At 41.7% G+C, this 20,772-nt stretch overlaps 2 protein-coding genes across 5 annotated transcripts in view; one reads left to right on the top strand and one right to left on the bottom strand.

Annotated features, from left to right (window-relative positions):
• PAICS (phosphoribosylaminoimidazole carboxylase and phosphoribosylaminoimidazolesuccinocarboxamide synthase) overlaps positions 1-20,772 on the bottom strand; it is a 42,912-nt gene that overhangs the window by 13,664 nt on the left and 8,476 nt on the right. For 2 of the 3 annotated variants that reach the window (XM_055434414.2, XM_088836354.1), the window contains 5 exons: positions 14,600-14,671; positions 13,340-13,405; positions 10,690-10,826; positions 5,823-5,889; positions 267-464 (listed from right to left, as the gene is read on the bottom strand). In XM_055434414.2, the coding sequence (XP_055290389.1) occupies positions 267-464; positions 5,823-5,889; positions 10,690-10,826; positions 13,340-13,405; positions 14,600-14,671 (540 nt within the window). Of the gene's footprint in view, positions 1-266; positions 465-5,822; positions 5,890-6,044; positions 6,182-10,689; positions 10,827-13,339; positions 13,406-14,599; positions 14,672-20,772 lie in introns of those variants that run through there. The other variant, XM_088836355.1, reaches the window with a different exon arrangement.
• Positions 6,540-20,772, top strand: part of PPAT (phosphoribosyl pyrophosphate amidotransferase) — a 38,317-nt gene continuing 24,084 nt past the window's right edge. For both annotated transcript variants that reach the window (XM_088836357.1, XM_055434416.2), the window contains exon 1: positions 6,540-6,838. In XM_088836357.1, coding sequence (XP_088692483.1) covers positions 6,743-6,838 — 96 coding nt within the window. In that variant the 5' untranslated portion in view covers positions 6,540-6,742. The remainder of the gene's footprint in view (positions 6,839-20,772) is intronic.

Here is a 20,772-nt window from a genome sequence, read left to right as displayed (position 1 = left end):
GTGGTATCTGAATTGCTGGTTTAATTTAAATAAATGTAGCATGTGAGGCATCCCCAAACATGTTAATCCAAATAACCTCCCTAAAGAGATCAGAGTGGTGTATGTGAAAGGGGAGTCACTCACCTGCTTCCTAAAACAACTGAAAAAAAAAACAACTGGTAATCAACATCTTATTAACCCAAATAATGTCATTTCCCAATAAAAAGGACCAGTAAGTATACGTGAGAGACACCATAAGGAGGGAGGCTTCTGGGAGAGCCACTCACCTGCTTCCTGTAACAACTGAAAAATACAGCTGGTAATTTTATTTGAGATTGCAGCTTTTCCTTCAAGGTGATTCTTTCTGGCTGCATTTCCTGCTGTAATCTGGTCCTTGGACTGCAGGAGGACTTTTCCTGGACTATCCAACAATTCATAGACTTCTTTTGTTTTACCCTCATAGAGTTTTTTACCAATCTTCAGTACTGTGGAAATAAAATGGAAACATCAGATTTCAGGAAATTTCATGCAAAAGATAATTGAGAAAATTAAATTATCTAGAATGATGAATCAGTACGCATACAGAGCAATCAAATAACTTCAATATAAAATTAACTCATCTGCATAGATCCTTATACCCTACAAAGTATTTTCAATGCACCATCACATTTCATCCATACAATTCTGTCAAGAATTACGATTATGCAAATTATCATACAGATTAGGAAACTAAGTACCAAAAAGGTAGGTGCCACATAGTTAAGAAATGGAAAAGCCAGAAAAAGCCTTAAGTCTTCTGATAGCTAAGGGTATGTTGTGCTCTTTCCACGGTCAATTTGTCTCTCACAGTAGAACTGACATAGAATTAGTTAAGATACTGCAGTCAACTGACCTGGAAGCACTTCTATTTTTCTAATCCTGCTTCCCTACCCCCCACCCTTGAACTCCTCTCCTCACTAACAGTTATAGGAAACTGTGAGAAGTAAGGACAAGAACATCCAATTGATGAAGGTCATCAAACTTAAAGAAAAGTAGACTTTGGTCATTAGAAAGAATGATTTTGATGAAGATCAGGGATAACAGAAGTTTAAGGACTTAAAATTTCCAAGAGGAGAAACCACTACCCCTCATTCTTCCAGAACATTGACTCATTCTCAGCATCTGCATTTTTCAGTGTCCATGTGCCAGGTATTTTAATGATGTTCCGGTAAACCACATTCCTGCCCTCAAGAGGCCAGAGTCTGAGAGAAGCTGAAATTAATCATCATAATAAGTATAATGTGAGAAATACACAGACTATGGATTACAGGTTCACAGCAGGACCACTTAACCTAACCTCTGTCATCTAGAACAAAGTGAAGGTTAGGCTGAGATCTGAGGGAACGGTCAAGGGGTAGGGAGTGGCCGTGAAAGAAGACCAGGGGGTGAGAGTGCATGGCAGAACTTCAGCAAGTTTGCAATGCTGCATGTGCGCACACTCCTGCTGGGCAGAGGAGGGGCTGGGGGCAGCAGCTGAGAAGGCGAAAGGAAAGGCAGGAGATAAACCTGGAGAAGGGGCAGAGGTCACATCAACAGGGAATGAAGATAACCATTAAATGAAACAGTTACAATTCAGTTCAATGGCTGCATCTGCAGGGTACATAATTCAGAGGATGAATCCCCATCCTCTTATTGTAATGTCTTGATTCACTGACAAGGTTTAAAATTTAAAAGGTCCTTCCAAGATGTAGCACCAGCTTAGCACTCCAAATTCAGATTTCTTTATTCCCTTCCTAGAACCCTAACTGCATTCAATATGCCAGCAAATTTGGAAAACTCAGCAGTGGCCACAGGACTGTAAAAGGTCAGTCTTCACTCCAATCCCAAAGAAAGGCAATGCCAAAGAATGTTCAAGTTACCACACAATTACTCATCTCACACGCTAGTAAAGTAATGCTCAAAATTCTCCAAGGAAGGCTTCAACAGTACGTGAACTGTGAAAATTCCAGATGTTCAAGCTGGATTTAGAAAAGGCTGAGGAACCAGAGATCAAAACTGCCAACATCCGATGGCTCATTGAAAAAGCAAGAGAATTCCAGAAAAACATCAATTCTGCTTTATTGACTATGCCAAAGCCTTTGACTGTGTGGATCAGAATAAACTGTGGAAAATTCTGAAAGAGATGGGAATACAAGACCACCTGACCTGCCTCCTGAGAAATCTGTATGCAGGTCAGGAAGCAACAGTTAGAACTGGACATGGAACAACAGACTGGTTCCAATCAGGAAAGGAGTATGTCAAGGCTGTATATTGTCACCATGCTTATTTAACTTATATGCAGAGTACATCGTGAGAAATGTTGGGCTGGAAGAAGCACAAGCTGGAATCAAGATTGCTGGGAGAAATATCAATAACCTCAGATATCCAGATGACACCACCCTTATGGCAGAACGCAAAGAAGAACTAAAGAGCCTCTTGATGAAAGTGAAAGGGTAGAGTGAAAAAGTTGGCTTAAAACTCAACATTCAGAACACTAGGATCATGGCATCCAGTCCCATCACTTCATGGCAAATAGATGGGGAAGCAATGGAAACAGTGACAGACTTTATTTTTGGGGGCTCCAAAATCACTGCAGATGGTGACTGCAGACTTGAAATTAAAAGACACTTGCTCCTTGGAAGAAAAGTTATGACCAACCTAGACAGCATATTTAAAAAACAGAGACATTACTTTGCCAACAAAGGTCAGTCTAGTCAAAGCTATGGTTTTTTCCAGTAGTCATGTTTGGATGTGAGAGATGGACTATAAAGAAAGCTGAGCACCGAAGAATTGATGCTTTTGAACTGTGGTGTTGGAGAAGACTCTTGAGAGTCCCTTGGACTGCAAGGAAATCAGTCCTGAATATTCATTGGAAGGACTGATGCTGAAGCTGAAGCTCCAATACTTTGGCCACCTCACGCGAAGAGCTGACTCATTTGAAAAGACCCTGATACTGGGAAAGATTGAAGGTGAGAGGAGAAGGGGATGACAGAGGATGAGATGGTTGGATGGCATCACCAACTCAATGGACATGAGTTTGAGTAAACTCCAGGCACTGGTGATGGACAGGGAGGCCTGGCACGCTGCAGTCCATGGGGTCACAAAGAGTTGGACAGGACTGAGTGACTGAACTGAACTGAGAACCCTAACTTCCTGTAATCTCTAAATCCTCCTCTCAGGCTTCTGACATGCTCTTCCATAGGCCCTGAACACTGTTTCCTCCTCTTCCATTCCACTACTCATCCTTCAGGTCTCACAAGCCATGCTGTTTGAGTTTAAACCTTATCAGAACAACCACAAAGCTTAACCACATCAGTAAAATGGCATATGTCTGTTACAAAGACCACTATGGCTGCTGTGTGGAGAATGAGATGAGGCAGGTGTGGGTGGAAGAAAACTACCGACTGACAGACCAGTTAGGATGCTGTAGCAGCAAGCCAGGTGACAAATAACCTGGGCTAGAGAAAAAAAAGTGGGATAAGACTCAAGCTATTTAAAAGATAAAAGTTTTAATAACAATTGATTCAATATGGGCAATAGAAGGGAAAATTAAGGATGGTGCCTGCTGCTGCTGCTGCTAAGTCACTTCAGTCGTGTCCGACTCTGTGTGACTCCATAGACGGCAGCCCACCAGGCTCCCCCGTCCCTGAGATTCTCCAGGCAAGAACACTGGAGTGGGCTGCCATTTCCTTCTCCAATGTGTGAAAGTGAAAAGTGAAAGTGAAGTTGCTCAGTCGTGTCCGACCCTTAGCAACACCACGGACTGCAGCCCACCAGGCTCCTCCATCCATGGGATTTTCTAGGCAAGAGTACTGGAGTGGCTTGCCATTGCCTTCCCAGGATGGTGCCTAGGTTAGATAAAAAGAAGTCTGTACCCAATGCTGCTGCTGCTAAGTAGCTTCAGTCGTGTCCAACTCTGTGCGACCCCATAGACGGCAGCCCACCAGGCTCCCCCGTTCCTGGGATTCTCCCGGCAAGAACACTGGAGTGGGTTGCCATTTCCTTCTCCAATGCATGAAAGTGAAAAGTGAAAGTGAAGTCACTCAGTCGTATCCAACTCTTAGCGACCCCATGGACTGCAGCCTACCAGGCTTCTCCGTCCATGGGATTTTCCAGGCAAGAGTCCTGGAGTGGGATGCCATTGCCTTCTCCAGTACCCAGTGCTCAGTTCAGTTCAGTTCAGTCGCTCAGTCGTGTCCGACTCTCCGCGACCCCATGAATCACAGCACGCAAGGCCTCCCTGTCCATCACCAACTCCCGGAGTACACTCAAACTCATGTCCACAGAGTCGGTGATGCCATCCAGCCATCTCATTCTCGGTCGTCCCCTTCTCCTCCCGCCCCCAACCTTTCCCAGCATCAGGGTCTTTTCCAGTGAGTCAACTCGTCACATGAGGTGGCCAAAGTATTGCAGTTTCAGCTTTAGCATCAGTCCTTCCAATGAACACCCAGGATTGATCTCCTTTAGAATGGACTGGTTGGATCTCCTTGCAGTCCAAGGGACTCTCAAGAGTCTTCTCCAACACCAGTTCAAAAGCATCAATTCTTCCGCGATCAGCTTTCTTCACAGTCCAACTCTTACATCCATACATGACCACGGGAAAAACCATAGCCTTGACTACTCCCTCTCAATTTAGTTGAACTGGCATTTATTTCTTTATGGCCATACCACTGTGGCTTGTGGAATCTTAGTTTGCCAAACTGCCCCCTGCAATGGAAGCATGGAGTTCTAACCACTGGGCCATTAAGGAATCTCCTGAATCATTGTTTATTACCTAATTGCATTTCTACCCATTAATAGAAATAACATAACATCACAGAAGACAATTGCTACCAGTGCTAAAATGCTTGCTATAAATTTATAGATGAATTCAGAAGAGGCTGATGAGGACTGAGAATAACTCATGGAATTGAAATTTAAGAGTACTGAAAAGGATAGAACTTCCTCAGAGATAAAAAACATCTAGGATGGTGCTGTCCAATAAAGGACAGCCACTAGCCACAGGTGCCTATGAAACATTTGAAATGTGGCTACTCCAAATTGAGATGATGTAAGTGCAAAATACAAAGAGGATTTCAATATTTTTTTAAAAAACTCACAAAAATCACAATTTTTATATTGATTATGTGTTGAAATGGTACTACTTTGGACACAGTTTATCAGTAAAAATAGCATAAACTATATTTCCTGAGGATCCTCATCACGCATGGACAAAACGATTATATATAAATATGTAACACGATAAATGCAAAGTGAAGCAAAAAACTTTTTGCCTGGTGGTTTTGAAACTCTCATTGGCGTAAAATGGCTAAAAACAAACAAAATCTCGACAGGAAATAGAAAATTTTTCAGAAGGTTCAGTTATTAACTTTCTGAAACAGGTTATTATTAACCTAAAGGGAAAAGCAAGACTTTGGTTTCGGGAGTCAACATTAGATGTTCCTGCGTTTGTTTTGCAATACCTATTGATTGCAAACGCGATTTGCAGGTATCTCTCTAACTTCTGGCCATCTCTCGTTCCAATGACCCTGTGCGCCTTTGGCCATCTCTCGTTCCAATGACCCTGTGCGCCTTTTCCTCATTCCATGAGAAGTTCTGGATGTTACAAAAAGTTAGGAGGCCCCGAGCGCTTTGTTTCCAACGCACCGCTCGGCAGAGTCAGGGCCACGTGCCCGCGCGCCCAGTGGCCTAGAGAGGCGGGTGCAGGGAGACGGGGCACAGTCCGGGGAAGGATGCCGTGGGGAGCCAGGGAGAGCGCACAGGCCAGCGTGGGAGAGGCGGGAAGACTGTGGAGGCCCAACTGCTGCGGACGCCAGTTAACTCACCTTCGGCTGCCGCCATTGTCCGGAGTGGCCTGGGGACTTCAGCCGCGCCGGGAAGAGACGCAGGACTCTGGAAAAGAAGCGCGATCAGAGAGGCTCCCGGGGCGGGGGAGGGAGGCACCGCCCACACACACGCCCCTGGCAGGGCCGCCTGCCCCACAGCGCCCCCTCCGGGTCTCTTCGTACATCGCCGTGGCCACAGAACACCAGGGGTCCCTAACCTACCCAGAGGAACTTGGACCCCCGGAGCAAGGCTTCCCGCCTCGCAGGCGCACTGTCACGGGCCCCCCGTCCCGCCCCGCGCCGGCGCAGTTCCTGGAAAGAGGGAAAATGGCGCGCACTGGCGGCCCCTCCCCACTTTACTTCCGCTCGCTGACCGGGCCCCCTCCTCGCCAGAGAGAGCGGGTCAGAAGTTGGAGCATACCAAGTAGTGACGGCTCGGGGGAAAGCATATGAGGAGGGACATACAAAGTGTATATTCTCTGGGAGAGAAATGACATTAACCTCGTAAGTCCCATCACCTGCATCTTGGGTGCTAGAAAATAACGGAGAGTTCCACGTGCAGAAAAATTACCCTCCCACAGGCCTCAGGGGGAGGGCTGGCTCCACCCCCACGGGGCCCGTGACTCCGCCCCTCAGCCCCGGGGCCTCGCCCTCCGTCCTCTCTCATTGGCGGGCCCGGAGGGGCGGGGCAGAGTGGCGGGCGGGGGCGACGGATCCCTCTCACTTGGGGGAAAGCACGCGCCGCCGCAGTAGCGAGGGTCGAGCCGCTGCGAAGGGAGCGGCTGTCCCCGGCCCGAGCTTCGGAGGCTTCCAGGCCGAACAGTCTACTGGTTGGTGCTTAGACCCCTGCTGCGGCGGCGGGTCCCACCACGTGCTTTCGGCGGCGACATGGAGCTGGAGGAGTTGGGGATCCGAGAGGAATGTGGCGTGTTCGGGTGCATCGCCTCCGGAGAGTGGCCCACGCAGCTCGACGTGCCACATGTGATCACTCTGGGACTCGTGGGGCTGCAGCACCGGTGAGCGACTGGGTGAGGGGTGGGGATGGCGGCTCGTGTTCTCCTCCATCTGCCCGATCCGCTTCCCGCGGCCGGAGTTGGCGAACTCGCGGGCGCCTGAGAACCAGGGGCCGGACCTCTCTCTTACCTGGACTGGTACCTTCCTGTGGCATCCACCAGATTGCCAAGGCGTGTGCCGGGGCTCTCTTGTCTCCCTGGACTTCAGCCTGTCCCCCGCCACCCTTAACGGTCTTTAGGGGCTCTCCGCGCTCCCGGTGTAGTGCACCCCTCCTGGATCTGATCAGATTGTAAGGCTCCAGTCGGCTGGACTAGCCCAGTCGGGGTTCTTCCTTGTTTGCTTGCGCGTTTTGATCTCCCAGAGCCTGAAGCTGTTATTGTGATAGAACTGTGTGGGGTGTTTGCTAGTCCTTTACCTACAATACACTTTGAGGTTTCGCGGGTAGCCTGCAACCACCACAGGCTTTTGTTTGCAAGAGCAGAGCTGTTGGGCATATGGTGTATTTGAACGAAGTCATAGCTATGGGAACGTAAGGATTCAAACCCGGGGAAGCTGAATCGGTTGATGTTCAAAGGGAACTACCGGTTCTAGATTTCGTGAATTCCAACAGATAATAATCCAATCGCGGAAGAATAGTGCATGTGCAAAAAATTCTCTGGTAAACATTTTAGGTAATGAATGAAAACATTAGGTAAGGAAATGCCAAAATAATTCCCTTCTTTAAAAGAGGGAGAGACTAGTTCCTGTATGACAAGATACACATTGACTTTGAAAAACTGATAGATCCTTTGAGTTAAAAAATAACTTTGCTTCTGTGATTTTTCCATTAACTACTAACTGAACTGAGTTTTAATATAAACAGTTTTCTTAAGGGTAAGAAATATAAATCTCAGTCTGACATCACTGAAAGTATTACAAAGTTTCCATAAGAGGATACCTCAGCAACAACTTCAAGAACAGTTAAGGAACTTGGTGATAACACTTATCAGCAATATGGGAGAGATATGTATAAATGCATTCCAAATAATTAGTTTTCCCTCCACCAAACTTAAAGTAGAAGTAGTCTTTTTGCTTTTTTTCAGGATCCAGAATAGTTGGGTTTGAGTTTCACATCTTGTATATTCCTTGTTTACTAAAAACTGAGAGTAATTTAGAATTCTAGGATGAATCAAAAAGAATATTTTTAATTTGAATTCATTTTGGATAATTGTGGGTTGATCATAATAGAGATCTTATTTTAAAATATTTATGTTATTGAGAGGATTATATATATAATCCAAGGAAAAACTAAAGACTATTCATATGGTACTCCATAACAACATGAGTTTACAACATTCTTCAGAGAAGTTATTTTGGATATCCTGTCATGGGAAGAGGTGTACAAACACAAGGGATCTTTAGAGTTGCCTGGTGGTCTGTGAGGAAGATATGAAACTGACCTTGAGTTTTTTTTTTAAATATTTACTTTTTAGTTAACTCAGAAAGTTCATCCCCAAGATCTATTTAAATGTATATGTAAAGAAAAGGAGGGTGATTTTTTTTTTATGAATAACTTTGTTCCTAATTATATGCACTTTTCTACAGTTGCTTTTAAGTGAAAGAATTAATGAGATTAGATAATTGATACACGCTAAGGGCAATAATCGGAGAAGGCAGTGGCACCCCACTCCAGTACTCTTGCCTGGAAAATCCCATGGATGGAGGAGCCTGGTAGGCTGCAGTCCATGAGGTCGCTAAGAGTCGGACATGACTGAGCGACTTCACTTTCACTGTTCACTTTCATGCATTGGAGAAGGAAATGGCAACCCACTCCAGTGTTCTTGCCTGGAGAATCCCAGGGATGGGGGAGCCTGGTAGGAGGCCGTCTATGGGGTCACACAGAGTCGGACACGACTGAAGTGACTTAGCAGCAGGAGATCATTTGGCCACCTGATGTGGAGAGCTGACTCATTTGAAAAGACCCTGATGCTGGGAAAGATTGAGAGTAGGAGGAGAAGGGGACGACAGAGGATGAGATGGTTGGATGGCATCACCAACACAAACCATGTGTTTGTGTTCATGACATGGGTTTGGGTGGACTCCGGGAGCTGGTGATGGACAGGGAGGCCTGGCGTGCTGCGGTTCATGAGGGGGTCGCAAAGAGTTAGACATGACTGAGCGACTGAACTAAACTGAACTGAAGGGCAATAAAAATGTGATTACTACATGATGATAGAGAAAACTAAATGGATTCTATCAGGCTGCTTATTTTTCAGAGCAAGTTTTTGCTAAACTGTGGTGTTGAAGACTGACCTTGTGATACTTTCAGTAACAGTGGCAAAAAACCCAGTAGCTTCTGGAGAAGAAAGGTATTAGTGGAAAACCATTAAAATTTTCCTTTTGTAGGCATAGGATCTGGAGAAGGATCTGGAGTGGCACCCCACTCCAGTACTCTTGCCTGGAAAATCCCGTGGACGGAGGAGCTTGGTAGGCTGCAGTCCATGGGGTCGCTAAGAGTTGGACACGACTAAGCAACTTCGCTTTCACTTTTCACTTTCATGCATTGGAGAAGGAAATGGCAACCCACTCCAGTGTTTTTGCCAGGAGAATCCCAGGGACAGGGGAGCCTGGTGGGCTGCCATCTATGGCATTGCACAGAGTCGGACACGACTGAAGTGACTTAGCAGCAGCAGCAGCAGCAGCAGGCATAGAATCATTAAGATTCTTTGAGAGCGCTGCTTCTTGCCCATAATCCTATCCAATTCACAATTTTAAATTAGCAAAAGTCCTCACACATTAGCAGAACTGATTCTAAGAGTATGAAACTTCTTTATGTCTAGAAGATAAAATCTGCTGCTATAGGGGTGAAAGATTAAGAAATAATGTTTTTAATAGAATGGATAACAACAACATGGCCCTCCTGTATAGCACAGGACACTATTACATTTCTTGTGATACCATAATGGAAAAGAATATGAAAAAGACTGTATGTTATAAATATAGCTGAATCACTTTGCTATACAGGAGAAATTAATCTAACATTGTAAGTCAACTGTACTTCAATAAAATAAATTTTCAAAAATTTTTTCATTTGACAGTAAATCAAGGAATGTCAAAATTGGAAGCCTAGATGGGTTGTTATAATTTAATATAGAGTTAATTATATACAGTGTACATTGGCAGGTGGTGGTCTGTTGCAGAAGGCTCTAGAAACTGAAATGTCTATCATTTTTGCATTGTTTTTGGTTCTCTCTTAGGCATAGATATTTAGTGTCAGGGATGACAGAACCCCTGAATGTTGTGGTGTTATGTATTTTATATATAAAAGCAAATGGAATATCAATTACTAGACAGTCATGCACTGGATGCTTAATCGAGATGGGTTCATCCAGAAGTCCTTCTTTTTTAGTAGTCTGGCTATTTGCAGATTTATACCATAGCTCTGCTTTCTGTCAGGGGGAATTTTTAGTGTTAAGCTAATTGGTTGTCCTCTTCAGCAATAAAGCTGTGTGTGTGTGCTTGTTCATGCCAGATAAATATAATCAAGTACTTTTTCGGGCCTAAAGCCACCAATGAGTTCTGAGGTTTGCAGAATTGGGACAAACCATACACCCCATTGTAGATTAGAGATCTTTATCTTTAAACCACAGTCACAGTTTATGTAGACTAGAATGACATGGACATATTTGAAGATTCCATAAAAGGAATTACTAAAATTTCATACATTTATCACATGAATCAGCTAGTTAGCCTTTCCTTGGTTAGTGAGGGGACGGAAATGCCCTTCAGTGAATTATCATTTTCCTGTGTTAGGAACTGAACCCTACAACTGGTAAACATTTTCATACTTTTTCTAAAGATTTATGACATTTACCTGATGAAGTTGGGTCACGTAGGGAGTCTCCTGACTGCAAAAATATTCTGAAGAATCTTTTGGTTCTGTTGTTCTTTGAGGAAACTGATTTGCAGCGGTCTCAGAAGCAGTTTTCTTAAGAGATACAGATGCTGGTTCTGCAAAAAGTATATAACGTATCACTTGAAAGGCACTTGAGAGGTAGAGGGAAGGGATGCACTCAGACAAACTTATGGAATTTGTTCCCAGTTGTCTTCATTTAGTTTGTTGGGAAACCCAGGAGTAGATTATCAGAGAACTTGCTTTGAATTGCCATATTAAGGCTGGGGTTAACTTTTTTGATTTTTATCTCTTAGAAATAATAGCCAAACATGTTACATTCCTCTAGTGTTTTACATTCCCTTAGTTGGAAAAGTGACTTATCCCCCAAAGGATCTTAAGGTTCTACTGCTTTGTTATTCTCGTGAGTGTTGGGAACAGCCTCTTTAACATAAGACTTGAAGTCTACCAGATTTCCTAGTAATAGTTTGATCTTGGAAAAGTCTCCTAATTTCTGACTCTGTTTCTCACCTGTCGGGCTAGACTTGTATATTTTAAAGGTCCAGTGTACAAATTCAGGGCATTGGGAATGGTACTTTCGTGTGGTTAATCCTTGTGCAGTTAGCCTTTTCAGTCGCACATCCATTAAAGGGCATTGAGAGAAGGAAAACATGAGGCAACTCATCTGATTTGTAATTATGTCAAAAAATGGAGAATAAAATTTTCAGCTTTCGTGAGATATAAGTGTTGTTGGGCAGGGTTGGGGAACAGTGGAGTCCTACTATTCTCTAATACTTTATTCGAAAAATATTTGTTGAGCTCTTCCTGTGTGTATGCAAGGCCCTGTGGTTGACACTAGGAATACTGTACTACGCAAGGCTGATGTGGTCCCTGCCCCCACAGAGAGGCAGTAGAGCAACTGGTTCAACAGAGCAGACTTGTTCATGCCTCCATTTCCTCCTCTGTAAATGGGGATAATGGTATCACTTATCTCCTGGAGTTGTAGTAGGGATTAAATGTATTACTATATAACGTGCTTAGAACACCACGTGGATATGTGCGTACCCTGTGACCCTGCATCCCACTCCTGGGTGTGTACTCAACAGAGACGCATACATAGGTTTATTGGGAGACATGCACAGGAATTTGTATAGCAACATTATTCTTGGTAGCCCCAATCTGGGAACATTGGATAGAGAAGGTAGAGGGATGTTCCTATTATGGAATATTCTATAGCAGTAAAAACGAACAAACTCCTGCTGCAAGTAAAATCATGGATGACTCTCAAACAATGCTGTGTGAAAGAAGCTTGCCATTACAAAATACATACTAAAGGAAAAGATGGTTGTATGATTCTATTAATAAAACTAGCCTATGGTAATAAACATTGATAACTTTTATGAGGGCTAACAGGCTTCCCAGGTGGCGCTAGTAGTAAAGAACCCACCTGTCAATGCAGGAGACGTAAGAGATGCAGGTTTGATACCTGGGTTGGGAAGATCCCCTGGAGGAGGGCGTGGAAACCCACTCCAATATTCTTGCCTGGAGAATTCCATGGACAGAGGAGCCTGGCAGGCTGCAGTCCATAGGGTCACATAGAGTCGGACACAACTGAAGCGACTTAGCATACACGCATGGCAGCTAACAGGATAATTAATGAAGTGGGGGGGTCTTTAGGGTGCTGGTAGTGTTTTATGTTTTGATTTGAGTGGTAGGTGCACAGGTGTCTTCACTTTGTAAAAACTGAGGTCTTCAACTATTTATGTGAACTCAAAACAATTAGATCAATTATAAATCTATAAAATGCTTAAGTTGGATTATCTTAGCGATCCAGAGAGATGCAGTCATTTGCTCCATGTTGAGTTTTAAGGGTAAAGAGAAACTAGAAAAATTAGGTTTTCTGTTTCTCAGACCAGTGCCTTTTCTTACATTCTGTGTTTTTCTTTACGCTATACTATGTTAGGTTGGGCTTCCCAGGTGGTGCTAGTGGTAAAGAAATTGCTTGCCAATGTAGGAGATGTAAGAGATGCAGGTTTGATCCCTGGGTTAGGAAGATCCCCTGGAGGAGGGCATGGCAAATCACTCCGGTATTCTTGCCTGGAGAATCCCATGGACAGAGTAGCCTGGTGGGCTACAGTCCATAGGGTCACACAGAGTCAGACATGACTGAAGACACTTAGCATGCACGCACATTATAAGTAACCTTTTCTGTTACTTATAATGGGTCGGTTTGGAATGACAGCTTCATAATTAGCTGGCTTCTCAGTTTTTGTAGAATTACTAAAAAGTTATAGCCATTGTTAGTTACCTTTGGAGAAAAGCAAAATTTAAAACTTACTAGTTTGTGGGGGTTTTCCTTTCACATCCTAGTATTCTAATGGCAATCACAGAAAAGTATAATTTAAAGGCTAATGATAGTTGTGCAGAAATTTGAGGTGGGAAAGTTTCTGTTTACTTGGTTACTTTCAGTCTTAATAAGCTATGAAAGAAATAATTTTTCAGCATTTTTTGTTCTCACATAGCTCATAAACAATAGTCTTGATTTGTCAAGGACAAGGATAAACATCTATCAGGAAAAAGCTACAGAAGTTTTAATCAATGTGGGAAAAGTTGGCATATCTCAGACTCTTACCATCTTCAGGTGCTTTTCTCTTGATGCTCAAAGTTCTTGGGTTTTTGGTATGATTTTCAAATAATTCTTAAACAAGAGAACATAGGAAAAGAGTCATTATATGACATCGTCTAAAAGTGCATTATTAGTTTTCAAGCATTCAGGTATACTACAGTTAGAATATTTAAGTGATTGGACAGATGAAAGAGTTTAAGAATTAGGAATATTTTGGTACTAATCTTTCCTAAATCTTTAGGAAAGATTTGAAAAGAAATTGAAATTCTTGACTTAATAGGTATGTGGTTTATAATAATTTAGGGAACCATTTGAACATAAAATAGTTGTACATAAAATAGGAATTTATTGTTGAATTTTTTGCTAAGTTAAATGCAAAGAGGAAAATTTATAGAATTTTCACTTTAAAAAGTCTAATTCCAAGGTTATATAGTAACCTTGTTTCCATTTGGCAATTCTGAGACATGGTTGTCTTAGGAGGCCATCAACTTCTTCATAAAATCTCGTTTTTCTTTGAGGGTTGACATTTTTCTTTTGTAAAACTGTATTCATAATTTAAAATTTTTGTATTTGGTATGACATTGTTTCCAGTCTGTTGTCTATTCCAAACTGCATTCGTCTTCTGGCAATTTCCTCAAATATTTCTGTTTCTTGTGGCCCCCTTCAAGCATTTGCTTAATTTTTATGAGACCATATGTTTATAAGTGCTCTGACCTCCTTGTCATACCAGTGTTTTCCAGCCTGTGTCACTCACTATTATAATCTGTAAATGACTTTTAGCATCTTCTAAAGGAATATGATTTCCTATGAATCAACATGATTCTCAGTTATTCAAACTTAGATACATCCTGTATTTCAGTATCATTCATTTAAAGTAAACTGGACTGATGTAAAACATTGAGAATTTCAATATGAGTATCAAAATTTTTTTCATACATTCATATTCAAGTATTTTAAAATAAGACAGACTAATCCCCAACATCAGTGAGAATAATTTAGCTGCTTTTCATCAACAGGTATCCTTGATTGCGTATTTATGAATACAGAGTGTCTCGGTATTTATAGATTTTTTTTTTTTTAAGTAAGAAGTAGGAATAGACATTTCCTTACTCCCCTACCATATACTCTACCAACTCAGGTATTCAATATAATGAGGCATTTGGGGTCATATATAGTAGAGATCTTCCCTATAACTACTTCAACTGGTATATATTAGACTTTAAAAATCAAAAGAACATTTAAAATTCAACAGTTTAGATATCTTACCTGACCCAGGGATACCGTGTGGTGCTGTGGGGCCACCCACCTCATCTGAGGCATTACTTGCAGTGTCTTCCTCTGTCAGAAAACAAAGAGAATAGTAATTTCGTCCCTGGCCATACCACCCTGAACGCGCCCAATCTCGTCTGATCTCGGAAGCTAAGCAGGGTCGGGCCTGGTTAGTACTTGGATGGGAGAATAATAATTTCAATGTTGTTCACAGAACCCTAATGTACTTCGGCAGGTGAAGACTGCACTGAAAACGTAGTAAGCCTGGAACCCAGCATCAAAAGTGTAACCTCAAAGCCAAGAACATTTGCCATCTTGAACCAAATTTGAAGATGGCCTTAGAGGATTCACCACCAACACCACAATGTTGGAAAGTAGTCTGCCTTAAAAGTCACAAGGCAGGAAGCTTGGTTTGAAAGTATGAAAGTGCTTTGTGACCTAATTTGCTTACCAGCTTTCACTTACATTTTAATGTTTGCCACAGAGCTCTTACAGCTCTTGTTTTCATTCAGTCCTTATTTGTAACTAAGAATAATCCTTATTGCAATACATGTAAAGGAATAAAAGACTCTTAAGATTAAGTGGTTTTAGCAGTCTTCATATTGAGGCATTAAGCAGACAGTGGTTAACATTTTAAGGAACTTAAAATGCTTAGCACGGTAAATATAACAGGAATTTGTCCTGGTGGACCAGTATGTGTTCAGGATGTTTACAACCCTGCTGTTGGTAATCTGGGGAACACTCCTCCTCATATGTGCATGTTGCATTGCTATGTTGAAGTCTAGCAATGTTAAGGTAGTGTTCTTTTGTCTCAGCTGTACTTCCCTACACACTTGAACATTTTTAAAAAAGAATTCTATGTTTTAAGTGTAGGTGTCTATATAGTTACTTGCAATGATTATTCTACAATTAGACAATGGTTTGTATTAATAAACCTTGAGGCAAAAGTATAGATGGAGGGCTATAAGCATATTGCCGCAGTGGGTGTGTGAAGATGTACATCAGGGTAGAACCTCATCTTCTTATGAAGGACATGTTTGGACCAGGAGACTAGGACGAAGTTTAGCTTCTAGCAATATCAAGACCTCAAATGACAGGTTGTGCTCTAGAGCCATATCAGTTCAGTTCCAATCAGTAGCTCAGTCGTGTCCAACTCTTTGCAACCCCATGGACTGCAGCATACCAGGCTTCCCTGTCCATCACCAACTCCCGGAGCTTGGTCAAACTCTTGTCCGTTGAGTTGGTGATGCCATCCAACCATCTCATCCTCTGTTGTCCCCTTCTCTTCCCACCTTCAATCTCTCCCAGCATCAAGGTCTTTTCAAATGAGTCAGTTCTTCCCATCAGGTGGCCAAAGTATTGGAGTTTCAGTTTCAGCATTAGTCCTTCCAATGAATATTCAGGACTGATCTCCTTTAGAATGGACTGGTTGGATCTCCTTGCAGTCCAAGGGACTCTCAAGAGTCTTCTCCAACACCACAGTTCAAAAGCATCAATTCTTCGGTGCTCAGCTTTCTTTATAGTCCTGACTCTCACATCCATACATGACTACTGGAAAAAACCATAGCTTTGACTAGACGGACCTTTGTTGGCAAAGTAATGTCTCTGTTTTTTAATATGCTGTCTAGGTTGGTCATAACTTTTCTTCCAGGGAGTAAGCGTCTTTTAATTTCATGGCTGCAGTCACCATCTGCAGTGATTTTGGAACCCCAAAAAATAAAGCCTGTCACTGTTTCCATTGTTTCCCCACCTATTTGCCGTGAAGTGATGGGACTGGATGCCATGATCTTAGTTTTCTGAATGCTGAGTTTTAAGTCAACTTTTTCACTCTCCTCTTTCACTTTCAAGAGACTCTAGTTCTTCTTTGCTTTCTGCCATAATGGTGGTGTCATCTGCATAGCTGAGATTATTGATATTTCTCCTGGCAATCCTGATTCCAGCTTGTGCTTCATCATCCGGGGGCTCCCTAATCTACTGTTTGTCTTTTAATTAAAATTTTTATTGAGATAATTATAGATTCACATAGAAAGTACGTTAATTTATATAATAATTTTACTGCTGGGCATCCTGGGTGACTCAGTGGTAAAGAATCTCCTGCCATACAGGAGACACAGTTTCAATCCCTGGGTCAGGAAGATCCCCTGGAGGAGGAAATGGCAACCCACTCCAGTATTTTGGCCTGGAAAACCCCATAGACAGAGTAGCTTGATGGGCCACCATCCATGGGGTTGCAAAGTGAACACAGTTTTACTCCTAAGATTATTCAAATGTATGAAAAATATACAGAAGTAATTAAGTATTCCATTTTAAAGAAAACTACAGACGAATCTTCAGTCTATTGAAAGAAATAAATGAATTGGAGAAAACAAGATGCTTGGCACACCTGAGATACTAACAATAGAGACTTGAATGCCCTCTGCTGGCCATCATGTTGCTAATTTTTGTTAAATTGCCAGGATAGTGAATATTTTAATTTTGGAAATACATTTTATTGCAGCCAAAAGGAAAATAAAGCTATTTTCCTTTTGATTTTTCTTAAAAGAGCCATGTAGCCTTTCACATATGATTTTTGGACTGATGATAAGAATGGCCTCTAATAGAATATATGTGCCCATCTCTGGGTCGCGAAGAGTCAGACATGATTTAGTGACTGACAACAGCAAACCACCGCTTGGAGCCAGAGCTGATCTCCCTGTGACTGTCTTATACTAGGAAGCAGTGACTTCGGCCTGATTACCAAGGTATTGACGTATTCTGCCTCATTTAAATCATTTTAGGAATAGATTTTAGGAATCAATTAGGAATTGAAAAATCAGTGAACAAATGGGCAAATTTAATTCAGATGACCATTATATCTACTACTGTGGGCAAGAATCCCTTGGAAGAAATGGATTAGTCCTCATAGTCAACAAAAGAGTTAAAAATGCAGTACTTAAGTAGGGTGCAGTCACAAAAATGACAAAATGATCTCAGTTCATTTCCAGCGCAAGCCATTCAACATCACAGAAGTCCAAGTCTATGCCCCAGCCATTAAAGCCGAAGAAGCTAAAGTCGAATGGTTCTATGAAGACCTACAAGACTTTGTAGAACACCAAAAAAAGATGTCCTTTTCATCATAGAGGATTGGAATGCAAAAGTAGGAAGTCAAGAAATACCTGGAATAACAGGCAAGTTTGGCCTTGGAGTAAAGAATGAAGCAGGGCAAAGGCTTGCAGAGTTTTGCCAAAAGAACTCACTGATCGTAGCAAACACATTCTTCCAACAACACAAGAGATGACTCTACACATGGACATTACTGGATGGTCAACCCTGAAATCAGATTGATTATATTTGCAGCCGAAGATGAAGAAGCTCTATATAGTCAGCAAAAACAAGACCAGGAGCTAACTGTGGCTCAGATTATGTGCTGCTTATTGCAAAATTCAGACTTAAATTGAGGCAGGTAGGGAAACGCAGTAGGCCATTTGGGTATGACCTAAGTCATATCCTTATGATTATACAGTGGAAGTGACAAATAGATTCAAGGGGTTAGATCTGATAGCCAGAGTGCCTCAAGAACAATGAATGGAGGTTTCTAACATTGTACAGGAGACTGGGATCAAACTTTCCCAAATAAAAAGAAATTTGCAAGAAGGCAAAATGGTAGTCGGAGGAGACCTTACAAATAGCTGAGAAAAGAAGAGAAGAGAAAGGCAGAGGAGAAAGGGAAAGATATGCCCACCTGAATGGACAGTTCGAAAGAATAGCAAGGAGAGGTAAGAAAGCCTTCACTTTGCAAAGAAACAGAGGAAAACAATGGAATGAGAAAGACTAGAGATCTCTTCAAGAAAATTAGAAATACCAAGATATCATCTCCTTTTACTTATTGTAATAGACGGAGCCTAAGTGTACTATGATAATTCACAGTGATTAGCTTCTTCATATTTCATTGGTCATAGATTTTTTAAGTGATAATTTACTTGAAGTAGGTAATTTTCTCCCAACTGGGATCAAATTGAATCTTATGTGTTACTCTTTTCAGCCCTCTGCTGGTCTTATTCTCTAAAAACATGACACCTTGGCTATGCTTGATGATCTTCTCTAAAAATACAGGAGGATGATTTGGGAGAATGGCATTGAAAAATGTATATTATCATATGTGAAATGAATCGCCAGTCCAGGATGCTCAGGGCTGGTACACTGGGATGACCCAGAGGGATGGTATGGGGAGGGAAGTGGGAGGGGGGTTCAGGATGGGAAACATGTGTACACCCGTGGCGGATTCATGTCAGTGTATGCAAAACCAATACAATATTGTAAAGTAATTAGTCTCCAATTAAAACAAATTTATATTAAAAAAATAACCAAATGGAGATCCATTTTATCCATTGGTTGTCCATTTTAAGTAGAAAAAAATTAAAAAAATACAGGAGCTTGAATCCACTCTACAACATAATACTAAACCAAAATCTCCAGGGGTTCTAAGTTGGAAACTAATTAGTTATCCAGAATGTGGGGGTCCACAGCTCTAGCCAGATTTTTACTTGAAGTACAAAAAAAAAAAAGAAGAAGCTTAGTATACTTTTAAGACAGTAAAGTGTTACTTTTGGGGAGATCAGTTTTATGACCAAGTGTGAATGTTAACAATATGGAGCAATGACAACTCCAATAACAATATTTATTAGTAAAATCTATTAAAACAAAATGGGTCCCTGGTGGCTCAGATGGTAAAGAATCCGTCGGCAATGAGAGAGACCTGGGTTCAATCCCTGGGTTAGGAAGATCCCCGGGAGGAGGGCATGGCAACCCACTCTAGTATTCTTGCCTAGCGAATCCTCATGGACAGAGAAGCCTGGCAGGCTACAGTCCATGGGGTTGCAGAGTCAGACATGACTGGGCAACTAAGCACATAAAAACAAAATGAGCCAACCTCTACCTATTGACCTGATTTTTTTCTAAAGATAGATATCCATGTCTTTAAGCTTAACATAACAGTCTTCCAAGTAGTGGACTAGCAACTTGTGCATCATGAAGTATATATAAAGTGTTTTCTTACATATTTAGCTGCTGGGATCTATGTGGGTTTATACCTTTACTTTTATATTCATTTGAAAGTTTAAAATACCATTATTTCTAGAATGACTGTAAATATCCTGTTTCATATTTTCTAGATATATTCCATACCAACATGTAAACGTACCATTTTTTAAAACCTGTCAGTTTACATCTGGCTTAATATTTTCCTTTTACATAAAAGAAGTTATACTGAGGTGTTGTATTTAAGTGAGTTCTCCAGAGGACTAACAAGCTTTAATCTTCTGAATTTTTTTGAATAATCTTTAAAAAAATTTTTAAGATTTAAAAATCATAAAAAATATTCTAAAGTTTTTAAACTTTTTTCATGGAAATCTTTCTTTCTTATTAAACACTGTATGTGGTAATCTGATTTTAACTTCCAATGACAAAGGGTCATTGCAGTTATTCCTTTAGAATCCTTAGGAGCACAGAGGTTTGTTTACCTTTGTTGTCCAACTAGTCAGCTGCACATTCCTGTTTGGTTAGTCTCCTTATTTCTCTCCATTTTCACCTGTCAGTGTTCTAGCTGCTTTCCTTTTCTCCCATTGAGCTTTTAATGTGAAGTTTGCCAAGACTGTGGGGCACCTGGTTTTTGGATCAGAATTGGTTTTTAAACTTTTCAATGCTGCATGAAGCTTTGCACTTAAAGACTAGCACAAGATCTATGATGGCTGGGCTTCTGCTTAGGAGCTTGGTCACCCCCCTTCCCTCAATTTTGGTTTGTCTAAAAGGCAAACTATCAGAGAGGAAACACACTTTGCATTCCCTAAGTGCCCTATACCACAGGGCAGTGGTGCTCAAGCTTCAACATGTATCAGAATCACCTAAATACATATTGGACTGCTGGAACTCACCCCCAATTTCTGGTTCTGGAGGGGGCCCAAGAATTTGCATTTTGAATGAGTTCCTAGATGATGCCGATGCTGCTATCAGCAGCAGCCACAGGGAATTTCACTGTCATTAATTTCCACCTTCCATTTCTGCATTTTGGAAATGTGAATATTATCCAGCAATACTGTATAATGTTATACTTGTATATGTTCTTATAATAACATGTTAGATGTTGTGGCTATTATATAATGTATATAATGGGTATGTGTGTGTTCAGTCATGTC

The sequence above is a fragment of the Moschus berezovskii genome, chromosome 5, assembly GCF_049115385.1.
Source record: "Moschus berezovskii isolate FMDL1 chromosome 5, NW_MosBer_1.0, whole genome shotgun sequence".
Classification (NCBI taxonomy): Eukaryota; Metazoa; Chordata; class Mammalia; order Artiodactyla; family Moschidae; genus Moschus; species Moschus berezovskii.
This window is presented reverse-complemented; position numbering and strand designations above follow the sequence as displayed.